Here is a 27,130-nt window from a genome sequence, read left to right as displayed (position 1 = left end):
TGCATCTGAAGAAGTGAGGTTCTTACCCACGAAAGCTTATGCTCCCAATACTTCTGTTAGTCTTAAAGGTGCCACAGGACCCTCTGTTGCTTTTTTCGAGTGGCACAGAAACTTGAAGTTTGTAAACAGCAAGGTCAGGTGATGTTTCCAGGGACTTGTTTAAAAAAATGCAACACAGCAGCTCATAGCCTTCAAAAAGGCCATCAGTAGGTACCATTAAATCCACTATGGCAGATTTTGAGTAAATGAAATAACGTGAGTGTCACAGTTGCAGGGTTAGTCTGCTGCACATTTGACTCCTCTCTGGTCTCTCTAAGTACACCCCACCCTGGTAGTAGGCCTCTTGCCTTCACCTGTTGTGGGGTGGAATCCCATGATTCTCCCACTCTCAGACCATGCCCAGGGCAACAGCACCCTATGTATCAACCATAAATACTCAGCAGGCTTGACTGAGTTTGATGCCTGGACGTCTTCCTTCAACTCTTTACAATAAGGGTAAATCTCATCTATGCAGGAGATGGAACTTTCTTGGGGTTTTGTTCTGAAACTGTGGAACTAAGGATAATCACAGATCTCACCACCACTCCAAGTGCAAGATGCACTTCTTTGATCTTGGCTTCTCTAACATGACTACATATTAACATGTATATTAAAAAACAAGCTAACAAAATACAGAGGAAAATAAAAACAATAAAAACACCTCCCACCTTACTAAAACAAGACACTCCACTGCACACATTTCTTCTCTTGGGGGGAAGGAGGGAGAGAACAAACACAGGACAATTGTTAATCACATCATTTAATGCACTACTGGAAAATGCTCAGATACTACATTGATCAGCACTGAGAGTAGAATAGTTGTGGCCAACAAGAGAGTGTATCTGAAATCTGTGCAACTCACTTTCAGGGGTCTGCCTAGCTGGAATTGATTTTCATGAATTACAGTAACTGAGGTCTGATTTGGAAAAAAACATTTATCTGAAATTATGATGCTATTATTTATCTTGCTCATTATGTACTGAGTTTTAAGAAAAGCAAAATGCATACTGCTAAATGGGCAGAGAAATCTGGTTTGGAAATACCTGTAATCTGTTGCTTTGAAATGGGATACCTAATAAAATCAGCACAAGCATCAGAAAAATAGAAGACCTCTATTCAATAAACATAATCTGATACTGGTTTCTGTACCGTTTGAAATAAACCCTGTCTGTCACTACTTCTGACAGACGTAAGTGAAGATTGCTGTGTCATTGTAGAGCTGAGTATAGTAGGGCTTGAAAGAGGCAGAGTTGAGTAACTCTTTGAAAGGGCATTTCTTTAAATTTGAAGTTGTACTGGTTATTCATAAAGCCACAAAGGAATGAACAGATGCTTGTTTTATATTCTATGTCACTTGCTCTGAAATAGTTCATTATTTTCAACAGACATTTAGATCAGTATGAAGATCATTATGAGAGTATTGCAAGATGCATACTTTTAGTATCTCTCATCAGATAGGGTTGTCAACTTTCTAATAGCACAAAACTGAACATCTCTGCCCCGTCCCTTGTCTGAGGCACCACCCCCGTTCACTCCATCCCCCCTCTCTCTGTCGCTCGCTGTCCCCCACCCTCACTCACTTTCACTGGACTGGAGGGCTCTGGCTGGGGGTGTGTGCTCAAGGTTGGGGCCAGGGATGCGGGGTTTGGGGTGAAGGAGGGGATTCAGAACCGGGGCAGATGGTTGGGCTCCCAGGAAGCAGCCGCCAGGTCCCTGCAGCCCCTAAGTGCATGGGTGGCCAGAGAGGCTCCACAGGCGCCTCGTGCCCACAGGCGCTGCTCCTGCAGCTCCCATTGGTCATGTTTCCCGGCAGTGCGCGGAGCCTCCCTGGCTGCCCATGCACCTAGGGGCTGCAAGGACCTGGCGCGTGCTTCCGGGAGCCATGTGGAGCTAGAGCAGGCAGGGAGCCTGCCTTAGCCCCGGGCCCCCACTGTGTCACTGACCCAACTTTTAACAGCTTTCCTTTTCGACCGGGCATTCCGATCAAAAACCAGATGCCTGGTAACCCTATCATCAGAGCAATTTAACCACAGGAATAATTTGGAAATCCAAGAGTTCGGTGTCTGCCTCACCTGCTCAATTTGTAATACAGAATTTAGAATTCTTACTCTAAAAGCACTTTGAGACCTATATATCTCAACTTATTCATTATTGTTGTTGTTTACATTTGTTTCTAAGGATCTTGACAAAAAGGTGACAGCTGTGTCAATTGGGTTTTAAAAGGAAGGCATCTGTGCAACATTTGTGCTTTAGAAAAACAGCAAAAGTGTCAGATCTTGTAGCATCTTAGTTTTGCTGTATTTCCATAGTCTGCATTACCTTGGCAAGGAGAAGCTTTGTAATTAGGAGAGACAAGTAAGTTATTTTTCAGGAAATGACAGAGATGTTCCTATGGGATTTATGAAGCATGTGTTTGAAAAAGATTGGTGAAAGTGAGTGGAAAAAAATCCTGAGTGCTGTCTCTTATATGCCAGCTACCTTTTTCATGCGGTAACAATGGTAGTTCCACAGGAGACTCCCTACTGTTTCCCGCTTAGTGAGAATTAATGTCTCTGGGATACCACAAGGAACATATATTGTTCTACCTCTTTCTCTCAAAGGCCATCTTTACAATGATTGCCCCAGAGTCCGGTGGCTTTTGTACATAATCACTGCAGGTACCAGTCTGTTTTGTGGATGAGGAAGTTGATATTGGAAAAGAGCATGATACAAAGAATATCCATAATTATTTTATTATACCGTTGGTGTATAAGGTACTTTACAAAACACTTTTTAGACAGGTCCCTGCCTTAAAGAGATTACAGTCTAATTTGGTGTGAATACAAAATTATAGGCTGGTGTAGGAGTCTTAGATCAGTGACCTGAAGGTTAAATAAAAGAAATGGGTTTTAAGTTAAGATTTGAAGTAGAAGACACATTTGTGAATGTTTTAAATGCCAGAATATTTTAAAACATTCTTATCACAGAATTTCAGTCAGGGTAGCATTGTGATAATATGGATTTGTCAAGGGAATTTTAAAGACAACAAAGCCTTTTTGTTGGATTTAGAGTTAATGATAACAATTAATTTATTATATTGTTAGAACTAATAAGAATGTTCCTCCTGGTCAATGTCCATTGATTGCTTCATAGAATTGGGAGTGATTTGAATACATTTATTTCCCATGAATTAACAGAACAGTTTTCTGTGATATGCCGCCTTGTGTTTTGATTCTGGACCAAGCAATATCATAATAAAAATACCTAATACAAATAATAATAAGTATATAACCCCCCTCCCAAAAAACCCCCCCAGCTGCTGTACCTGTGTGATTATTTATTTGTATTACTGTTGTACCTGGGAGCCCCAGTTATGTACCAGGATCCATTGTATTGGGTGCTGTACCTATGTGCAGCTAGGTATATGCTAGAGCAGCCGTGCAACTGCTGTTATTTATGCTTGTGATTGGATCAGCCCCTGGTTTGCCCCAGGATCAGTTAAATGCAGTCTAGGTATAAAACCAACTCTGGTTCCACCTACACACCCTGGTCTTGCAGTGAGGATAGCCCAACTGAACCTGAGAAAATGTGCCATTGTCTGAACATTAATGAAACACTAAACATGTGGAAATCCTATTAGTGCTTCATGGACCGTAGCTGCCATTTCAGTTGTTCTGGAATTTCTTCCATATGGCCATAACAAAGGTTTAAGGTTGAGCTGCTTGAGATCTGAATGCATTAGCTATTCCTCAGTCAAAAAGTCTGTCAAGCATGCTGAGACTTTTAAAGGGATGTATTTATTTCTGTAAGTCATACATTAAATGGTATTGGTAAGCTCAGCCCTTATAGGAATATGACTTTTGTAAATTTCTCCTCAGTGCTTCTGGTTTTTGTATAACTCTCCTCATCTTGTACAAATTCTAAACCAGGATGCTACAAGTCTGTCCCTCTACTGAAAGGTTGTTTGTACAAATTTATATAGTTTATAAAGTATTAAAATATATATTATACAATGCATATGAATGCATACAAACTAATTCTACTTAAAAATATTGTGCAATTTAGATATGTGTATAATACTTGTATATTTCCTCATCTTGAACAACTAAAATTTCTGTCTCGAACAGTGTATTTCCTTGCACCAAAATTAAATAGAATTTGTTATGAAATAGTAACGTTGTTAACGACCTGCTAACCCCTCCAACCTGTCCATGTCTCTTCCTGTTGTGTGGAAAAGGAGGTGTGTCTGGCCCAACAAGGGATAATATGTGAATAAAACTCATGTTCACTGGTACATAGTTAAGTGTGGTTTTGCATCAGGTTATCTCTGGTTCACTTGTATTGTAACAACCAATGATTAACAATCATTTTAGCTTTTTATTAAAGATACAGGAAAAGAAAGAAAAACAGTTAACACTTCATATTTCAAATGGTTTAAGCAGGGGTGGCCAACCTGAGCCTGAGAAGGAGCCAGAATTTACCAATGTACATTGCCAAAGAGCCACAGTAATACATCAGCAGCCCTCCACCCCTGCTCCCAGTGCCTCCCGCCCACCGGCAGCCCCGCCGGGTCAGCGCCTCCCTGCACCTCCCAATCAGCTGTTTTGTGGCGTGCAGGAGGCTCGGAGGGGGAAGGGGGAGGAGCGAGGGCATAGCAGGTTTGGAGGGGAGGAGAAGGGGTGGAGTGGGGGCAGGGCCTGTGGCAGGGGCAGGGGTTGAGCAGTGAGCACCCCCTGGCACATTGGAAAGTTGGCGCCTGTAGTTCCAGCCTTGGAGTCGGTGCATATATAAGGAGCCGCATATTAACGGCTAAAGAGTGGCATGTGGCTCCAGAGCCACAGGTTGGCCACCCCTGGGTTTAAGTAAGATTAAGAATATACTTTATTCCCTTTCCTTTAGCTATAGACTGTTTGTATAGGGAAACACTGTTGTTGGGCAGTTGGTATTAACTGTCCTTTTGGGGGAAAATTAAAGAAGTTAGTTGAGATGGTGTGCAGCTGTAGTTGCTGCTGTTTTGCTGTTGTAAAAGTCCAGTCCCATTTCCTTGAAGATAAAACAAGACAAACGCACACAAAATGGGACAGAAAAGAACATCAAAGATAGAAAATGGAGCTTCTGTCTCTGTTGCAATTAAAAGTCAGCACCATCACCGCTGGGGAAACATGGGTATAGTGTTTGGTCATACCGGCCTCTATGGGGCCTGGTAAACAATGTCATGCTGTTTAGGGCAGTGGTTCTCAACCAGAGGTCTGGGGCCCCCTAGGGGGCCTCAAGCAGGTTTTAGGGGGGCCTCCAAGCAAGGCCAGCATTAGACTCGCTGGGGCCCAGGACAGAAAACCAAAGCCCCACCACATGGGTCTGAAGTTCAGGTCCCTGAGCCCCGCCACCTGGGGCTGAAGCTGAAGCCTGAGCAATGTAGCTTCGTGTGGGGCCCCCGGGATACGGGGCCCCAGGCAATTGCCCTACTAGCTACCCCCTAATGCTGCCCTGGCTTTTATATGCAGAAAATCAGTTATTGTGGCACAGGTGGGCGTGGAGCTTTTATAGCACATTGTGGGGAGGGAGGCTCAGAAAGAAAATGGTTGAGAACCTCTGGTTTAGGACATTGCTTTTTGCAACCTCAGTGGTCACGGGCTCACAGCAGTGCTGCAAAGAATGCTGTCTTGTCTGGCTAAGCCAGACTGCTGTTAGACAGAAGGCAAAAAAGAGAGAGAGAGGAAAGAGAAGAAATATGGCAGGGAAGGAAAAAGTCACAGGGGTGGGGTAAGTGGGTGTAAATACAGGAACCTAAGTTTCGTATTGCAAGTATTTGACATTGTCATCAGTTCCCTCTCTCTGGCCCAGTCTGGTCAGGATGCCTTTCAGGATCAAGAAGATAAAGGCCCAAAGGTGTCAAGGTAGATCCCAGGGTCCAAGAAGAGATGGAAAGGTGGAGTTTTCTCCTTCCAGTCCAGCTGTCCCCCCTACCACTCCCTTTCAGTAAAACCCAGATAAACAATGTCCAAAAATGGTGACAACCGTTTAGCATTAACATGAACCAATTAAAATACATTTAAATTATGTCAACTTTAAACATTTTCTCCCATTTCTGGAGAAATGTTTATCTCATTGTCATATCAACCCATTACTTGTTACCGGGAGCCTGGAATATGTCTTACCATGGTTCTTTTAACCTATACAACCCAGTTTGTACAAATGTATTTGTCTCAACTTTTGTAAACAATTTTATGTAAAAGGCTGAGTTGGATTTTTTTTATCTTGGACAACTTGAAGTACAGACCTCTGATCCTTGTTCCAGTCCCATTGATTTAGATGGGAGCAGTATATAGAAGGAGTTGTTGGTATTGGAAATAGTCACCTTTGTATCACCAATAAGAGGAGAGTGGTGTAAACACATTTTATTTTCACTGGTATTGGGGGAAAGGGATTTGTGTCACCTTGAATCTGATTTTCCATTCCTGTACTCAGTGCTCCTTGGTGTAAGCTAGAGCAACCTTAGGGCTATTTTAGCTTGCAATACGGCTGCAATGCTCCCTTTTGATAACTGAGAATTTTGGCAATGCAGTGAGCTGAGAGCCAGTGGAGACCCATTCTGACAGCTCTGTGTTGTCTGAGAAACCCCATTTATGGCCACTTTATGCTGCACCAGCGGAGTGTAATGGGGCCAATGGGGAACCAAGAATTGGGCCACTATTCTATAAAAACTATAAAAGGGAAGCAGTTGGTGTCTTACTAATTTGTAACTTGTATTATTATTGCATTTTTTAAAATTAATTTTAAAGAGAGGTAGTTATGTAGATGTGTCCAACTTTGTTAGAACGTCCTACAATGAGTTCTTAAAACAGCATTTGATTTAATAGATTCCAGCTCTTCCACCCCAAAATTTTGATGATGAGTTGAAGTGTCATCTTTTTTAGCAGAGATGACAATTTCAGTTGGAGAAAGATATGCATCTCGTGCTCTGACTTCAGATCCAGAGCTGTTCATCCCACTCTTTGTTTTGCACAGATTAAATTGTGTTGGACAATCACTCCTGCATTAAACTTTGTGCAAACAGCTTTGATAATGGTTGAGCAGGCTTTTGTTGTGGTACCAGAGAGAAAGGATACATTTTATTTTGTGGCAGAATTTATGGGTGGGTAGCCTTCTACCTGGTGCATTTAATAAAGGACACAGTAACATCACTGTAAACCTACTGTACTTCTTGCCCTAGCCAGGACTAAATGTGGATCATTCACTGTAAGTATAATTTCTGTCTGTTGTAAGAGCAGCATTAGTTGTCTGACTCCATGATTAATTATTACATTTTTCATTCTCAGGGCATTTAGCTATATCTCACATATAAAAAGTGATATGTCTGTTCAGAGTTATCTGTTCAACAGAATGTGAACATTCTTACATCGAAAAGTAATTTCCTTGCACTGTTACAATTTCGTCCGTAATTCTTCCTTCTTTATTTTGGCACTTTCATCTTGGTGCACGAGTTTCCTCACATTGTTTTTCTGTCAGTGCCTGCAATTGCTCAGTTAAATTATTGTCAGACTTGTCTATATTCACTAGGTATTTTGTGTCTGTTAGGAGATTCCACCCTTCCTTTATACACAGATTTCTCTCTCTCACACATATACATCGCTACACCCTTGTTGAAAATAGTGACACAAAACTCATCTCTGTGCTAAGATTGTGAGTAGTGATCTAGTAAATGATGATGAGATAAGATTGGAACTTCTGCAACCTCAGTGAAGAAATTTAACAATCAGTACTCATAAGTACAATACGTTTTTTCTATTTTTTCAGCTTAATTTCTGCTTTATGGGGTGCTTTGCTCAAACTTTATTTTACATTTAAGCAAAATATTTAACTTGTAGACCTTTCGGGATTGTTAAGACATTTATGGAAGCAGGATGAAAACTTTTATATACTCCTACATTTAACTGCTATAACACTAACAGAATCACAAATTACTTTACATTTTTGCAACATAGGCTCAGAAATGCCAGTTATGGGGAAGGGAGAAAAGTAATTTCTGAATTTATTTCATTTTAATACATGAGAAGATGCACTGTGAGTCTTTTAGACTTTTAGGCTACTGCATTAATGAAATCAGTGCACTTGAGCTGTAACATCCACTGTATATGTTCCCATTATTAACATTTAAGCCTGCATATTGGTGTAAGTAACAGATGATGTGAAGGCAGCAGATTTCATTGTAGTAGAAATGACAGCATCATCATGCACAGACACCGTTGAGGCAAATCCCTTATCGCCTCTATGAAAGCTACCAGCTACTCTATTCTGCAACTGATGGATGCAGCCTCCTTGTTCCCAATAATTATATGCATAGTTATTAAAACGTTCCTGTTTCTTCCCTGGTGAGAAAATCTGAGCTTAAAAATGAAATACCGATTCTGGGGCCCTGGAACTATTCACATAGTTCATAAACTAGTTCTGAAACATAGATCAGTTGGGGATAAAAAACAGTCCGCCCAGAGCTTTTCATTTCCTTTTTCCCCCCACCTTGGGTCAAAATTTGACCTCCTGTAAGAACCATTCAACCCTACTGACTTCAAAGGGAAACAGATTTACTTCACTGAAGTTTCATGTGTGTGACTGAGGGCATAACTTGACTTACATGAATTTGTAATTCTCATGAAAGTTGTCTGATGGACAGCCCTGGAGACTTGTACTACCCAGGGAGCACCAGCTTAAACTTCCCCACCAATATGTCTCAGCCCTCACCTGGAATGTTGTTTAGTCTTCATGTTCATTCCTTCCTTAGTTTATATGTTGAGGCTGCTAACTAGCATGCCAATTGAGACAATTTTTTTGCATGTGTGTGACATAGACATGAGTCACTCCTAACTGAATGGAGACTGTCAATTCATTTTATATAGATCACCACAGCAATTAAAAGGTAATGACTTTTGATCACTACCCGAACTGGTCAGGTTCATATTCCAGTATCCAATTTTCTCAGCCACTTAATTCTCCAGAGTTCTTCCTATCTAAAGATGATTCATTTTCTGCATATTCAAAAGTATTTTGTCTCTTGTATTTCTGGAATGCTCTCTGAAAGAAATGCTACTTTGGTGAAGTGGTGCAATTAATTGAAACTGACTTACGCGCACATTATATAGACAGGATTTCCCTCCCAGCTACTTTTCATTTTAAAAGGTACAGTGTTTATAGCTTAGAAATTAAAATGTGTTAAATTAGCAGCTAACTTTAAATTGATCTTTTAAAACCTTTCTCCATACATATCATTTCATTTACAGCTGTGAATTTGCAAAATATGCCTGCTGATGTCTTGAAGCTTTCCCAGGAGCAAATAATTTCTGAGGACAGAGTTTCTGGTAGCCAAAAAATGGGTTAAGCTGTTCAAAGTGACTTGGATATAGTAAAACTCCTGTTATAGTGAAGTAGAATGAAATCCCAAATTGTTTCAATGGATTATAATGTACAAACTAATTCTGGTTATAATGAACATCAGTATATAGTGAAGTTGCCCTGCTAAATATTGTCTTCACTATGGATCTATCCATATTATGGCTCAAACCAAATTAAAGCCCATGTTTAACTTGGCTTCAGTAGGATTCTAATTAAACTGTTTTTTTTTAACATGTTTGGCCAACCAGTAAGAATCATTGCATATTTGAATCATGTTTAAAAAACACGTTCTAGCAGAGAACCCACCGTACACTGAAAAATAGGTTCCAACTCCCTCCTGAATAGCTTTGTCTGATCCATGCTAGCTGGCCAAACTCTGACAGAAATCATTTTATCTGGATCTGAGTGTGAACACTGTTTCCAAACTCATTTTAAAGGACAGTAGAGTGGGCCAAAATCTGGGTCCTTATGTAATATACTGTTATTTAGTATAGCCTCTCACCATCCTGGGGATAATTACTTCCAGTATTTCCTAAACAAAACAGAACATGTGTAAGAACTGTTGGAAACAGCAGACATCCTTCTTTACATTGCTTTTCTACTGATCTTGTCTTCCTTTAACAGACCATGTTTTCACAAGCATTTCAAAATATTTCTCATCACTTGCCCTCAGAACTTGATCCAGTGACCTGAGAATCAAGAAAATGTCATGTTAGTGGCTACTAATTAGTGGATCGAGAGAGCTTCTTTGTCTGGCCTTTCAACTTTCCACAGGCAGCAGCAAAAGCTGTCATATGTATCATGCAAAGAAAATGAGCCTTTACCACATTTTTTCCCATGGTGTAAACCGTAGAACAAGCCCAGCTGAGACTAGAGATGAATATGCAGGTTAGGAAGAAATTAACCTACAATGTACTGTTTACATTTATTTCTCTTCTGTTGTAGAAGACATACTACTTCTGTCATGAGGAACATATTGTACATATGTGTGGCTGTTACCATGCAGCATTGTATGAGAGAGAGAAACAGAATCCCTGTATTTGTTCTGTTTATGTTGTCATTGTCACTCTGTTTTCTTCTCCCTTCAGTCATGTGAAATAATTTCTGACAAGGATTATTATTGTATATTAAAAACTAAAGATTAAGAAAAGCCCCAAAGCTTAATTGCCTTTAAATGTGTTTGCTGAACAAACTTATTAGCGGAGCATTTAGTAAGAGTCCTCATTAATCAATGTTGTACTCCAGTGTCTCCTGAGTCTTCTGGATTTTGGGGGATCAGCTACTGTAATTAAAGGAATGAAATATATCATGGTCACAAAATTAATGTGTTAGATGACTGAATGTTTTGAGTGGGTGAAATTAATCTTTTTTAATTGATATTTTTACAGGTCTTTAAGATAGAGGTGCTGATGAGTGGAAGAAAACATTTTGTCGAAAAGAGGTATAGTGAATTTCATGCCCTCCATAAAAAGGTAAATTATCTCTCTCTCCTTTCTAGGTGTGTAACTCAGGTGATATAATTTCAGTTTACCTTAGTTGATGTTTGTTTCACTTCCTTTGAAGGTGTCACTGGTAATGTCTTATCTTAACTATGTGCATTTCAGGTCATCTCTCATAAAAGAGATGTCAGTATATTCCATATGTTTTGTTAAGGAAGAGGGATGTTTCTCAGTGTTTCACGCTTTCCTTTCTTTTTGGTTCTTTTGTACCTGCCATATTGTTGTTAAACATCAGTAGAATCTTATGTCCGTGATAGATTTATTCTTGTAAAGGCATGAAATAATGCATATTTCTGTAGAAAAGGACTCTTTTGGGGAAGATAATTTGTATCTAGTCAAGCATGCTATTTGTTAACGCTAGAGAGTTAGGTGGCTAAACTCCTGTATGTTGAGTTGAACATGTGGTTCATATGTACCCACAAAGTTAGAGAAGAAAAAGACCTACTGTATCACAGTCCTTCCACTGCCCTTGTTGCAATATTGAATGTATCCAATACTAAATAGATACTAAGTTTGCTCTTTTCCAAGGGCTGAGAATAGTCATCTCATTTATATGTATGAGATAATACATTTTACTCACTAATTTCCCAACTTGAAATCTATTACTCTTTTTGAGTTGCTTAGAAGGGTGTCAAAAGGAGAATGTGATTGTCCCCCATCCAGTAGTTGGAGCTGGATACTTCTATTTAAATTTTCTGTTCTGAAAGGCAAACTTCTTATTCCATAAGTTTCTTCTGAAACAAGAAGTCTGGAAAAGAAGCAGTTCACTGAAGGTGACAGAAAAGTGGAATGCGCCTGCTGAGCTCCTGTTTACTAGAGAGCTTTATAGGAATAAGAATATGATTTGTTTTGTAGATTTTTGTACAGTAGTTGTTATGTGCATGCATTTCTTAACCTTTTTCTCCTTGGTAGATTGTGCAACTAGCTGCCATTTAAAATTTTTCAGTTACATTTTCTTTACAATCCATATTTATCTCCCAGTATTCAGTTGGGGCCTGATTTTTTGCCTTGTGCTAAGGCTGATTATACCTATCAAAATCAATCACACTACTCACTGAGGCCCCAGTCCTGCAAAAAAAAAAAAAAAAAAAATATTCACAAGCTTAACTTTACATACACTTGAGTGGTCCCATGCCTTACATTTGTGAGTAATGTGTTTCATGATCAGGTAGTTAATAAGGTACTGCTTAGTGTGGGTAATGGTGGCAGAATCAAGCTGTTGATGTGTAAGGAGTACTCTGTTAAATATAGTCGTATCTGTCCTCCAGTTCTGGTTATCTAACTTCAGTGTAACTTCTGTAGTTGCCAATTTATTCCCTGCACAATTTAGTTCCTCCCTACTTCTCTGTTTCTGACATTTTTTCACTTACCCATTGCCCTCTTTGCTCTCCTCAAAATTTAGGAATAACTGCAGCATTTATGTCTGTGTTCTTCTGTTCTCAACTGCTTTCTTTCACATGTCCCCCTATACCAGGATCTCCTCTTGGATTTGGCATGCTGTACCTCTACCCTCTTCATAGTCTTCCTTAAAACATACTGCTTCCAGGACGTCTGTAAATGATCGTCCTTTCGTCTCTCCCCAGAAGTGCTAGCAAAAGAAATAAACCTCCAAACCTGGAACTATAATAAGACCTATTCTAGACTTCACTGTTAACAATTACTTGTTTTTCCTATCCCTGGTGTGCTCATTGCCTGTTTAGATTGTACTGTGAGCTCTTCAGGGCAGCAACCTTGTTTCTGTATTCATTTCCTTTATTTATAGAGGTAAAGCACACAACATTCTTTTTATAGCAAGTTCTCCTTCCTCCACCACTTTACCAAAGACCTTGGTGGAAATCTTGATCTCCTTTAGCAATAATGCACTAGCTGTTTTCTCAACTAGTTTTTTCTCTTCTGTTCATAATAGAGGAATATTGATGTCTCGAAGCTGTACTAAATCAGTGCATTTGCCTTTTCTACACTAACACCAGTAGACCGTGAACCCTTTGGCAGAGAAAGCTCAGTCAATACAGATTCTGTGGATTCTACTCTTCTTAAATATCTGCCTCCCTGTTTTCCTACTTTCCATAAATAACAAAATGTCCTCACTCCTCGTGGAGATTTTTGATATCCCCTAACCTGAATAATTACTACAAACAGCTTTATTTTTAAATAAGATCATAAAGATCATTTAAAGCAAAACTGAAATTTCTTCCCTTGACAGCTGTCCCATATTAAAGTTGACAACTTTTAAAGATAAAGCCATAAAGGCAGGCTGAAAACAAACTCCCATACCCTACAGGTTTTGCAATTCCCTCAGGGCAGAGCCTGTTGTCGCATTGTAGCGTATGTACTCCATTTGCAATCAATTTTTGCTGTAAAGGAAATTTTTTTAAAGTGATTCCACTTGATTAGACCTGTATTTCACTGTAAGGTAAACAAACTTGTGTGTCATATGGTTTTCTTTGTATAATAGTGTCCACGTTTTCAGTGTGTGAATCAATTATTTTATAGTCCATTTTTTTCCTCTTTCCTTTGTAAAAATAATCATTAGAGAAAAAATACATATCTAGAATCTTTAAGGTAAAGTATGAACTTCAATATTTGATGTTTGTGAAAACAAGACATCTGTGAAGGTGTCTTTTAAAGGTGTCACATGCCCCAAAGCCCTTGCTTAGATGGACTTTTCCCCAAAGGAGTTGAGCCAAGTGGAAGTAAGGGGGCCTATCAGGAATGACTATTTTCTGCTTCCCTCTTTCCTAGGGTTGCCAGGCATCTGGTTTTCGACTGGAATGCCCGGTCGAAAAGGGACCCTTGTGGCTCCAGTCAGCACTGTTGACTGGGCCACTAAAAGTCCGGTTGGTGGCGCAGCAGGGCTAAGACAGGCTCCCTGCCTGCCCTGGCTCTGCATGGCTCCCGGAAGTGGCCAGTATGTCCGGCTCCCAGGTGCAGGGGCAGCCATGGGGGCTCTGCGTGCTGCCCCCGCCCCGAGCGCCAGCTCCACAGCTCCCATTGGCCAGGAGCCGTGGCCAATGGGAGCTGCAGGGGCAGTGCCTGCGGGCGTAGGCAGCACGCAGAGCCCCCTGGTCGCACTGCCATCTAGAAGCTGGATGTGCCAGCAGCTTCCAGGAGCCACCTGAGATAAGCGCCGCCCAGCCGGAGCCCACACCCTGAACCCCCCTCCCGCACCCAAACTCCCTCCCAGTGCCTCGGGACGGAAGCAGGACAGGGGGCAGGGCAAGGGTGTTCGGTTTTGTGTGATTAGAAAATTGGCAACCCTACTTTCCCCTATTGTGGGTGACTAGAAAAGGCAAGAGGAGATACTGATGAAACTACACCATACTAGCAATGTATGAGGGAAGGACTCCAGTTCCAAGTTGGAATAGGAGATTCCTTACTCAAAACATTAATGAATGTCCATTTTTAAAAACAAAACAAATAAAAACGTTCTCAAGAAATGTGGCTTGATTACCCACCTGTCTGTGTCCCCCTCTTCCCACATTCCAGCTGCATAAAGGAACTGATAAATCCTGCTTCCTGTGCTGCCAAATAAGAAAGAGAGAAGACCTAAAATCTGGTAGAGTATATTTGCTCATTTACACAAGCTCTCTGTTCCCACAACTCACAGGCAGGTGTTTATTATTGCTGGCTTTTCACACACCTGGCTGGCCTTGCACAGAGTAGATTTGGCCTCTGTGTATTCAACAAACTAGACTTTGCATGTTTACACACCTGGATATTCAGAATGGTATTTGTTTCTGATTAGAATCTTAATTATTTTCACCTAGTCAATCTCCAGAGGGATTGAAATACTTTATTTCTATACATAAACATATATTATATTAATATAAATATAAAATATAAATATATATACAATTATAAAATAAAATTATGAAACATATATTATAAAAATATATATTATAAAATGTTTGCCTTTCTCAATACAAAAAAAAATGTAAGGAATAGATGTGATTACCATTACTAAACTGGAGTCCATAAAAATACTAAAATTTACATTTGGCAAAATTATCTACAATTTTTTTTTTTTAATAATTTAAAATAGATAAAAATAGTCTTGACACATCATTTTGGGAAATGATTCCATACATTTAAATTTGACCCATCTTTCATGGTTCAGACAACAGACCATATATTAATAGAACTATCAAATGACCCTGAGGTCAGTGACAGCATTAAAAAGAAATTACCCTCAGGTAAATAGTTCTTTTATTTATATGGTTGGCTTCAGACAGTATCCAACAATCTCAGGAACTATTTCATTAACATACAAACATACATGTATATAGTACATTTACATATTATTATAAGGATAATATATATTGAAATGTGTGTGTTATAATTTATATTTTGTCTTTCTGTATACAGATATAATAAATGCACATACATACACTGCATATACTTGCTCCTTTCACCTGTCTTTGTTGATTGGATGGGTTGTGTAACAGGGCCACAGAGCAAGAAGGATTGTTAATCATCAGTTGAAGTGTCAAAAGTAATAAGAAAAGCCAAAAAGGAGTTTGAAGAACAGCTAGCCAAAAATTCAGAAAGTAATAACAAAATGTTTTTTAAGTACATCAGAAGCAGGAAGCCTGCTAAACAACCAGTGGGGCCCCTGGACGATCGAGATACAAAAGGAGCACTAAAAGACGATAAAGTCATTGCGGAAAAACTAAATGAATTCTTTGCTTCAGTCTTCATGGCTGAGGATGTTAGGGAGATTCCCAAACCTGAGCCGTACTTTGTAGGTGACAAATCTGAGGAATTGTCACAGATTGAAGTGTCACTAGAGGAGGTTTTGGAATTAATTGATAAACTGAACAATAACAAGTCACCGGGACCAGATGGCATTCACCCAAGAGTTCTGAAAGAACTCAAATGTGAAATTGCGAAATTTTAACTATGGTTTGTAACCTGCCCTTTAAATCAGCTTCTGTACCTGATGACTGGAAGATAGCTAATGTAACGCCAATATTTAAAAAGGGCTCTGGAGGTGATCCCAGCAATTACAGACTGGTAAGTCTAACGTCAGTACCCGGCAAATTAATTGAAACAGTAGTAAAGAATAAAATTGTCAGACACATAGAAGAACATAAATTGTTGGGCAAAAGTCAACATGGTTTCTGTAATGGGAAATCATGTCTTACTAATCTATTAGAGTTCTTTGAAGGGGTCAACAAACATGTGGACATGTGGGGATCCAGTGGACATAGTGTACTTAGATTTCCAGAAAGCCTTTGACAAGGTCCCTCACCAAAGGCTCTTATGTAAATTAAGTTGTCACAGGATAAGAGGGAAGATCCTTTCATGGGTTGAGAACTGGTTAAAAGACAGGGAAAAAAGGGTAGGAATAAATGGTAAATTTTCATAATGGAGGGGGTAACTAGTGGTGTTCCCCAAGGGTCAGTCCTAGGACCAATCCTATTCAACTTATTCATAAATGATCTGGAGAAAGGGGTAAAAAGTGTGGTGGCAAAGTTTGCAGATGATACTAAACTGCTCAAGATAGTTAAGACCAAAGCAGACTGTGAAGAACTTCAAAAAGATCTCACAAAACTAAGTGATTGGGCAACAAAATGTCAAATGAAATTTAATGTGGATAATGTAAAATAATGCACGTTGGAGAAAATAACCCCAACTATACATACAATATGATGGGGGCTAATTTAGCTACAGCTAATCAGGAAAGAGATCTTGGAGTCATCATGGAGAGTTCTCTGAAGACATCCTTGTAGTGTGCAGAGGCGGTCAAAAAAGCAAACAGGATGTTAGGAATCATTAAAAAGGGGATAGAGAATAAGACGGAGAATATATTATTGCCCTTATATAAATCGATGGTACGCCCACATCTTGAATACTGCGTACAGATGTGGTCTCCTCATCTCAAAAAAGATATACTGGCACTAGAAAAGGTTCAGAGAAGGGCAACTAAAATGATTAGGGGTTTGGAACGGGTCCCATATGAGGAGAGATTAAAGAGGCTAGGACTTTTCAGTTTGGAAAAGAGGCGACTAAGGGGGGTTATGATAGAGGTATATAAAATCATGAGTGATGTGGAGAAAGTGAATAAGGAAAAGTTATTTACTTGTTCCCATAATATAAGAACTAGGGGCCACCAAATGAAATTAATGGGCAGCAGGTTTAAAACAAATAAAAGGAAGTTCTTCACACCGTGCACAGTCAACCTGTGGAACTCCTTGCCTGAGAAGGTTGTGAAGGCTAGGACTATAACAGGGTTTAAAAGAGAACTAGATCAATTCATGGAGGTTAAGTCCATTAATGGCTATTAGCCAGGATGGGAAGGAATGGTGTCCCTAGCCTCTGTTTGTCAGAGGGTGGAGATGGATGGCAGGAGAGAGATCACTTGATCATTACCTGTTAGGTTCACTCCCTCTGGGACACCTGGCATTGGTCACTGCTGGTAGACAGGATACTGGGCTGGATGGACCTTTGGTCTGACCCAATATGGCCATTCATATGTTCTTATGTCAGCTGTAGAGTATTTATCTTGTAAGCAGCTAAGCCCTACTGGAAACTTGTACTGTTTCAGGTTTGTCTCTCCTCATCTAAAGCAATTCATTACTCACCTATAAGAGCTGTCATAGACCCCAACAGTTGTGATGTTAGCTTCTTCAACACTCTTGACAAATTTAAAGAAAAAATTGCATTTTTATACTATGACTTTAAGATCAGTAAGTAGAGGTTTTCGGTGATTTTTTTCTGCTTGAACTTGGACACACATAATTGTGATTTAGTATATTTGAAAAATAAGCAAGTTGCAAAATGTTTCTAGAACAACTGAGGTTTACTTATTGGACCTTCATAACTTATGATCACAGAGACAGTGATATGTTGGCACTGCTTTTTGCTATAGTGACATCTCAGCAAGCTCAGAGATGAAATGTAAATTCTCAAACCCCCATGGGCGTGCATGTCAAAGTCAATTTTGAGTTTCTGCCCTCGTGTTTCTCTTTTCACATTTACTCAGAGGCAATATGCAGCTGAAAGAATGTCTATTGTCACCTTCCATTAAAATGCAGTGGAATCCATCCCAGTTATTATTTTTCCTTTTAGTACTGAGAAAATAAGTTTTTAGTTGTTTTTGGAATGAGGATAATTTTTATCTTCTGTGGGAGAAGTATTATTAGGTATAAATTATTTTTAAAAAATATTTGTGAGCTATACTGTATGAATTGTCACAGGACTGACTATAGAAACTTACTTAGGGATAGATTCTGTAGCAGAGTTTTGCAAGTGCTATGTATAAATTATTACAGAATTATACTCATCTTAGTATTACAGTTTTTCCCTTCATCTCTCAGGGTGCCTGCTTTCTGGAAAACCCATTAGCTAGTGAGAGGCTTGTTTTCCACCACCTTTTCCAAAATACCTGTATGCTGAATCGGGAAGTTGTTTCAATTGCAGTCTGTCTATCTACTTACTTATGTAGTATTTATCAAGGTAGTATCTGAGTGCCTAGCATCCCTGTCAAGTACTATTCCCATTTTACAGATGGAGAACTGAGGTATGGGGCAGACTTGCCCAAAGTCACACAGGAATTGAATCCAGATCATTGGAGTGCCAGTCTAGTGCCCCGTCCACTAGAGACTAGACCATCTTTCCTACCCAGTCATTCTCAACCTGATTCACAAGGATTCAATAGTAGTTCAGTAGCTCAGCAAACCAGATTCATAGCTTTTACTGCTCTTTTGTCACTCTCTGGGGTCCCAACCTTCTAAGCTGATGAAGGCAATGTGAGCTTGATAGTACTCAGTATCTTGCAGGATCACACCCTAAACGAGGCAGCGTACACTTCAAAGAAAAGCTGTGTTAAAATATTTGTTGGGGTGTAGATTGGATTGTCCAGTGAGCAGTATTCAGCTAACTGTCATGTTATTTTGTTTAGTCCCTGGCTTGAGTTGGTGTCCATGTCTTCAAGAATTAGAGCCATTCAGCTGCTGCAGTTTTTCTTTAAATCTTTGGAACAAACGGTATTATTAGTTGGATTCCTCATTGCCAAAAGGTCAGCTAAGCTGAAATAACTTTTATCTGTGACTTGTAGATTTGAAGAGGAATAGTAAAGTCAGTTCATTATTCCTCAATCAGGTGTTTAGTAAATAAATTCACTGCAGTTACTGACCTTTATAAATGGCTACCTTCCCCCCCGCCCCCCCCCATTTTCTGACTGACTTGTAGCAGGAATGCTTTACAGTAAAGAGGGGTTATATTTTTATTTTTGGTTTTGTTTGCAGCTGAAGAGGTTTATTAGAACACCGGAAATCCCTTCCAAGCACGTGAGGAACTGGGTCCCTAAGGTCCTGGAACAGCGGCGACAAGGCTTGGAAATGTACTTACAGGTGAGCTCCCTGTCAGCAGTGTGTGTGTGAAAAAGCAGCGCTCATTTTCAGAGCTGCCCTGTATGCTGGTATAGCACTGGAGTATTTTAAAATATTCCCAGAAATAAGAGACCTGGGATTTCACTGGTGGACTTTGGGCCCAGAGGAAAATGGTAGACCTGAATTCTTTTCAGACTGGGGCCCCTCTTTGTACTTTCTGTCTCCTTGCAGGGGGAAGAGGATAGGATTCCGCTCGCTAGAGGTAGGCAATGGGGAGTCCACCCTGAATTATGAGCTATATGATAGGTCCCCTGTAAGCCCCCCACTGCACTCACTTAAATGTCTGCTATGGGAAGACTGGGCAGATAGCACCCCTCTCTGATGTCATGTTTAATAAAGTTTTGGTCTGCTGCTTAAAATAAATCCCTGTGTCTCTCCTCATGCACTTGCATGTCTGGATCAAGAGCTTGTTTTCAGAGTTGACCTGTACACTGGTGTATCACTGAAGTGTTTTAAAATACCGCAGGTCCAGATAGTTGAATCCATTCGGTGAAATCCTGACTCCATTGATGTCAATGGCAGAACTCCCACTGTCTTCCGTGGGGCCAGGATTTCACCCACTGTCAATAGCTACACTGTAATAAGTTAGGGCTGACCATTAGGGGAGCTGTTTAAGCTGGCAAAAGGGGAAAAATGTGTTACATACTACTTCACAGTAGTGATCATTTGTGGCTTAGGTACTTAATGAGACTTTACCTAATCTTTGCTTAGACATCCATTAATTGTGGGAATTCCTACTGCAACCACGTAGCACTTGAATCACTCACTACTTAGAAAATGAAGAGTGCCTACGTTACAGATTGTTGAAATTTCTCCCAGATTCTAGGAAAGCTTGGGAGCTGGGGAGGGAAAAAATCATACTTTAATTTCAGAGTATCTCCAAAAGGGAAGAATTTTGGAACTGAGGAGGAAAATACACTTTAAATTGTTTGTTTTGATTTAATCTTAAGCTAATTCAAAAATTAGGGGATGGTTTTCAGGCGTGGGCATCCATGTAGTAAAAATGAATGGATGGCTGCACACAGAACTTCGGGGAAATATTATGTTCCGTTTCAGATTATTTTTAAAAGAGAATAGACGTTTCAGTGTAAGCAGACTATTGCCTAATTTAACATTTTTTTATTGTTCTACACAAACACTTCCCTCCTTCTTTCTTCTTACTCTTCACCATATTTGTTGTATCAGAAGTAGCTAAGGAATTTAGGTACATTTCTTGGGTTGATGTGTGTATACAAAGTTTGTGGGATTACTTTGAACATTCTTTTAAATAAATTGCTGTTCTCAAGAATGGCAAAGAGAAGTGGAGCATTGTTGATATTCTTGATTTATTTAGTCTTTCTCTATGCATATATTTATGTAACCAGTTTTTGTTTTCACCTGTATTAATGGATTATTTTGTTTTTACCAAGCTTCTGTTTTTGAAAATGTTCATATTTGTAGAAACTAGTAGAACTTTTTTGTTGATAATGACTGTGGAAAAAAGATAATACAACAATCTGTTGTAACGTTATTACACTATAATTATTATGTATGTTTTATTATGATGAGACGCTGTGAATTTGTTCATGTATAAAAATGTGATCTGCTTAAAATTGACTGTTGCAGAATATCACTCCTGAGATTAATTGATTGATTTAGGGGTGTATATTTTTGAATAAGGTGAGATACAGGTGAAATTATTACCATTATTTCATTGCTGAGAAATTACAAAGACACTATCACCCCCTACTGGAGGAGTTAATTAACTTACATTCCTGCTTATATCATTAACTTTGGTTATATCGTCACTAATTCTGATGTGCACATGCACAGAAATAAGAAGAAGAACGCTCGTTCATTCATCTTCATTTGAAATGGGGATAAATTTCATGTGTGCCAAAAGGAAAAAAACTGATGAGGAAAGAAATTTTAGACAAGATTTTAAAAAATATAAGCTGAATTTTAGTAACCCAAGTGCATATTGAGTCACTTGAATAAATGGCCAGATTTTCAGAAGTGCTGACCATCTGGCGATTCCCAAAGATGTCAATTGGAGCACTTATTTAGGTGGTTAACTTTAGGCATTAGTTTTTTAAGTTGTTGGCCTTTTATTTCAAACTGTATGAATCTAAAGTGTTGAAAGGAGATCTGTATAAATGTAACAGCAGGGATTTAGTGTTTATCTACATTGGCTATTACAATTTTCACCTGCTGTATGTGTAGCTGTAGAGTGCCAGCAGCTTTTTGATACTAGTAGATTGTTAGTGAATTATGATACAGTTGTAAAAAAAGTAGTAATTTTTTCAGGCCCTTATGAGGGGAATGAGTGTTTACACAGTTGCTACTGCCAATCATTGTCTTTATGCTCTCATGTAGTAATTTCTCAATATATGTGTGGCACCTTTAAAACACATAAAGTTGGCAAAATGGGTGTTGTACCATGCAGACTGCAAACAAATATTGACCTGTTTCAGTCATTGCCTTATGTTGTTTCTTTATTGTTTTTTTCTGTTGTATACTTTGGATAACCGGGTATGAGCGCCCCAGATAGTAAAATTTGAATCAAAATGTTTAATTGCATGAAAATGGAATGTTACACTTTGTCTTTTGTTCAGCAAAAGAAGTTATGTGTAATTCTCTTACAGTGACTGAAAATGCTGCAGCTGCCACTCCAGTGGATAAAAATGTCCCGTTACGTTTCATTTATTAACCCAACCTCTTGCATTATTTCAGAATAAATTTTAAAAATCCAGGTTCTAATTTTTTTATATTTTTGTATTTTTCTGATGAATTTAAAAATAGTTAATTAACACAGGTTTTTAAGAGATCATGCAATTCCAATGTTTGCATTTCTTTTAATATTTATCCCCATTTATTGTATGTTGAATTTGTCGGATTACTTATTTGTTTCTTGATTTTGAAAGCTGTGAGAGGCTTTTTGTCTTTTCATAATGGATTGATTTTCTGCCTGGAAGTGCTAAAGGTTGATTTATGTTTTGTTTTAAATGACTGCCACATTTTACAAGTTCAAGAATGGAAGTTACAATTTTCACTTAAAATACTATGGAACAACTGGCTAAGAAGCACCAAAATGTATTCAGTAGTTTCAGTGGTAATAATAAATAGCATTATATGGCATTGCCAATACTGTTCACACACTGACTGATTGATAAGAGATAGGTTGGAATTATTAGTTCCTATTTATAGATAGGGAAACTGAGACACAAAGCGTAAATGGGAGTCAGTGACAGAGCCGAGACTAGAGCTCACACAGCTCTAATTCAGAGTCCGGGCACTAGACTACACTGTCTCAGAAAATACTGTTGAAGGACAGTTTATCCATCATCTGCCTGCAGTTAGATATATAAAAAAGAGATTTCATAATAAAGGGGTTTAAGGTGGGGGGAGGTTCAGATATAATTCCACATGGGTCCCTTATACATAAAGTCTCTAATTCTGAGCAGAAAGGGTAGAAGCTTAACATATTTTAAAATTTTATTAAAGCTAATGTTAAAAAAATTATGTAATATATAGGTTGAGAAAAGAGTGTCTGTACATCTGGGTATAGTGCTTAGATTATCCACAAATACAAAGTTTGTTTTTAAAAGTTATATGATACGTATAGTACATAATCAGCAATACCGCAAATGTAGGTGAATAAATTTAAGAATATAATTTAGATATTAGCATCCAAGTATTTGGGTAGATCACTCATGAAAAGTTGTACAGAGATTTGGTTGTGGAAAGCAAAATATATCAGTGAGTGAAGATTGTCCCTCAGTAATTGAGAATTTAGGGTAGGTTGTCCATTTAGAAAATACAATCCATGAGGAAAGTAGTTCAGTTACTTTCCTGACTGCGCTTCTCATCGGCATATCACTGGGAATGTCTGATAAGAGGGCAGTGGGCCAGGAGCACACAGTCTCTCTCTCTAGCAGTAGAGAGGGAAGGGCCTGGCTGCCTGGAAGCTCAGAAGGTACCAAGACTGGAGCAGGGCTGGCGGGAGGCCAGAGGAGCTGTGGAGCTCCGGCCTAGAAACCCCCCAGGCTGCAGGCCTTGTTAAAGGCCAGAAAAGGGTACTGTGGTGCAGGGCTGGGGGGAAGGCCTGAGGAGCTGGGGAGCTCCAGCCTAGAAACCCCCCAGGCTGCAGGCCTTGTTAAAGGCCAAAGAAGGTACTGGGGTTGCAGAGGGCAGCCCAAGGGCAGGCAGAGGCAGCAGGTCCAAAACCCCCCTTTCCGGTGATGAGTGGTACTTACACTGCAGTCTGCCCTGGGCAACGGGGGGCTAGGTGATGACTGGCAGTGGCCGTAGACTGAGGCAAGGTGGGGATAGAGGGTGGGGGTTCCCTGGGGAGGGGAGATCCAGATCTGTGGGGGTACTGCCAGGGGGCAGCACCTCAGCCTGAAAGGGGCACCGGGGTCCAGGAGGGACTCGGGCTCAGCGGCAAGCAGGACACCGGCCTGCAGAGGGCGCTCCAGAGGCTGGAAACGCTAATTCCCTGGACGACCAGCAGGAGACGCCGCACTTGTGAGTCCCACCCCGTGACACTGATCTATACTGGTGAGATTGGATCAAGGTTTGTTTTAACCCCTTTACTTTCCTAAGAGCACTAGGAATTAGAAGCAGGGATGGAAATCCATAGCGCCAATTGTTAGTCCAGGGAATGAGGAATACATCTGTTGCTTCCAGTTCTTTTTCTTTGACTCTAGTGTGCAATCTGTGACTGTTCATATGGCCTTTACCCCAAAGAGGTATAGAAATGGAAATCTCCGTTAATAGCATATCTGCAGAAATACCGGTCGCTTGAGAGGTCTCCACTCCCTCCAGGATGGACTGTATATTGGATTAGAAAGCCACTTTTTAGATAAATTTTCTTTACTGATGTTAGGGTTTATTTGTCCATTAGATAATTAGTTGGGGTTCCAATAGTAGGTTACACTAAGGGATTCCACCTAATTGTTTATATAAGCAATTACTGCCATGTTGTCAGTCCTGATCAATATTAGCTAAGATATGATTCATTCTCAGAAGAGCAGTTCTTGTGATCCTCATCTCTGATGAATCGATAATGGAGAAGTTTCTCTGATTTAACCACCTGCCCTCTACTGCTTTGCACATTAGGTGATTCCATGTCCCAGTAAACTGACACTGGATGTTACTAGAGAGACAAGGTGGGTGAAGGTAATATCTTTTATTGGAGCAACTTCTGTTGGTGAAAGAGACAAGCTTTCAAGCTGCATTGAGGTCTTCTTCAGGTCTGGGAAAGGTTCTCAGAGCGTCACAGCTAATTACAAGCTGGAAAGATTGTTTAGCACAGGTAGTTAACGCATTTCCCAAAGGACGATTTAAGATGAAGTGCCCATTAACACTTCTGCCTTCATAGGACAAAAAAGGACAATTAGTGGGTTACAGATTGTTGTAATACAACATAAATCCAATGTCTTTATTGAGATCATGACTTTTAGTGTCTACCAAAGGTATGAATTTAAGCTCCCAAACTCGTCTTTTGAAGAAATTTTGCAGTCAAGGAATGAGAAGTCAGATATGGAGTGATCGTTTTGTGAAATGTTACTGTCATCCAGTTTTTCTTCCCTACAGGCTTGCCCTTTGGTAGGTTGTCTTTTAAAGTTCAACAGAATAAATATTTTCTAACTCCCTTGCGCAGAAGAAATCTCATTGCCTTCTGAACTTTTCCCTATGCATGGGCCAATGCATCTGCTTTCACTTAACCTGCAGTTACTTTGTCCTTGTGCTGAGGCATAACTGACCACCATTACTATTGTAACTTTTTTTTTAGTCAATTCAAGGGCTGAGATATGTCTGAAAGGAAGTGCAGGGGGAGTTTATATCAAATTCATGGTCAATTTTGGTCAATTTCATGGCCATAGGATTTTTAAAATCCTATATTTCATTATTTCAGCTATTTAAATCAGAAATTTCATGGTGTTGTAATTGTAGGGATCCTGACCCAAAAAGGAAGTGTGTGTGTGGGGGGAGGGGGGTGTCGCGGTACTGCTACCCTTCTGCACTGCTGCTGTCGGTAGCGCTGCCTTCAGAGCTGGGCAGCTGGAAAGCGGTGGCTACTGGCTGGGAGCCCAGCTCTGAAGGCAGAGCCACCTCCAGCAGCAGTGCAGAAGTAAGGGTGGCATGGTATGGTATTGCCACCCTTACTTCTGCGCTGCTGCTGGTGGGATGCTCCTTCAGAGTTGGCCGCGTGGCCACCAGCCGCCGCTCTCTGGCCACCAGCCGCTGCTCTCGGGCCACCCAGATCTGAAGGCAGTGCAGAAGTAAGGGCCCCCCTGCAACTCCCTTTTGGGTCAGAACCCCCAATTTGAGAAACGCTGATCTCCTTTGTGAAATCTGTATAGTATAGGGTAAAAGCACACAAAAGACCAGATTTCACAGTGGGAGACCAGATTTCACAGTCCGTGACACGTTTTTCATGGCTGTGAATTTGGTAGGGCCCTACTTATAATTTGACAGCTCATATAGCCAAGATAACAAGACATGATGAATGACACAGTAAGGGCAGTTTCTAGTCCATCAGAAGATAAAGCAACTTTCTCCTTTACAGCCCTTTTTCTTTTTCGGTCTGAAATTTACCCAAAAGTCTCTCAAGAAAAGCGTATCTCAAGCAGAAGAATTAAATGTACAAAAATGTCTAGAAAAATGCTTTTACAATTTTTTCATTTTTAACTCTAAAAAAGGTTTAGGTTTATCATAAACAAATATATATGTTCTTTTGCTTGTCAAAATGAATTCCACCAGTAAGAGAGCTAATTTTCTAGATGTAGTTAATTGTCACCTAAGGTTGCTCACACCAAGCTGAGTTGCCCAAGCCTTCTGCAGGAATGGAAGATTTGCTGATGCAAGCAGCTTTTCAAGCTCAGGACAGCACCCCAGAGATCCACCTTTATCTTCTGGAAGTTTGCATACCTTCTGTTAAAAATCTTAGGAAGAACTATAATTTTTCAGAGCTTGTAATACCAATTTTATTAGGAATTTCAAACTTAAAGATATTAATATCTTAAGTCATTCCATGAAGAAGAGAGTCACCCTTTTCAGCTTCTTAGTCTAAGGCCTGGTCTACACTAGGGGGTTAGGTCCATTTAGCCACATTAGGTCGATTTAAAAATGACTGTGTCAACACAACCAACCCCGTTCCGTCGACCTAAAGGGCTCTTGAAATCGACTTCTGTGCTCCTCCCCAGTGAAGGGAGTAGCGCTAAAATCGACTTTGCTGGGTCGAATTTGGGGTAGTGCGGACGCAAATCGACGGTATTGGCCTCTGTGAGCTATCCCAGAGTGCTCCATTGTGACCACTCTGGACAGCACTTTGAACTCCGACGCACTAGCCGGGTACACAGGAAAAGCTCTGGGAACTTTTGAATTTCATTTCCTGTTTGGTCAGCGTGGCGAACTCAGCAGCACAGGTGACCATGCAGTCTCCCCAGAATCGTACAGTATAGAATGTTTCTACGCTCCCCATCATCTTCGTCCCTGAGGTTATCGCAGATTAGAAGGGCGAAAAAAACGCACTCGCAATGACATGTTTTCTGAGCTCATGCAGTCCTCCTGCACAGATAGGGCACAGCTTAATGCATGGAGGCGTTCAGTGGCAGAGGCCAGGAAAGAATTAAGTGAGCACGAAGAGTGGAGGCAGGATGCGATGCTGAGGCTAATGGGGGAGCAAACGGACATGATGAAGCGTCTGTTGGAGCTGCAGGAAAGCCAACAAGAGCACAGACCCCCGCTGCATCCACTGTATAACCACCAACCCTCCTCCCCATGTTCCATAGCCGCCTCACCCAGACACCCAAGAACGCGGGGGGGGGGGGGGGGGGGGGGGGGAAA

The 27,130-nt window shown here is 40.2% G+C and overlaps 1 protein-coding gene across 1 annotated transcript in view; it reads left to right on the top strand.

The window, feature by feature from the left end:
- SNX24 (sorting nexin 24) overlaps window positions 1-27,130 on the top strand; it is a 138,534-nt gene that overhangs the window by 60,136 nt on the left and 51,268 nt on the right. Inside the window, exons 2-3 of the mRNA XM_026652422.2 lie at window positions 10,794-10,877; window positions 19,154-19,258. Coding sequence (XP_026508207.1) covers window positions 10,794-10,877; window positions 19,154-19,258 — 189 coding nt within the window. The remainder of the gene's footprint in view (window positions 1-10,793; window positions 10,878-19,153; window positions 19,259-27,130) is intronic.

The sequence above is a fragment of the Terrapene carolina genome, unplaced genomic scaffold, assembly GCF_002925995.2.
Source record: "Terrapene carolina triunguis isolate 2854851 unplaced genomic scaffold, T_m_triunguis-2.0 Scaffold113, whole genome shotgun sequence".
NCBI lineage: Eukaryota > Metazoa > Chordata > Testudines > Emydidae > Terrapene > Terrapene triunguis.
This window is presented reverse-complemented; position numbering and strand designations above follow the sequence as displayed.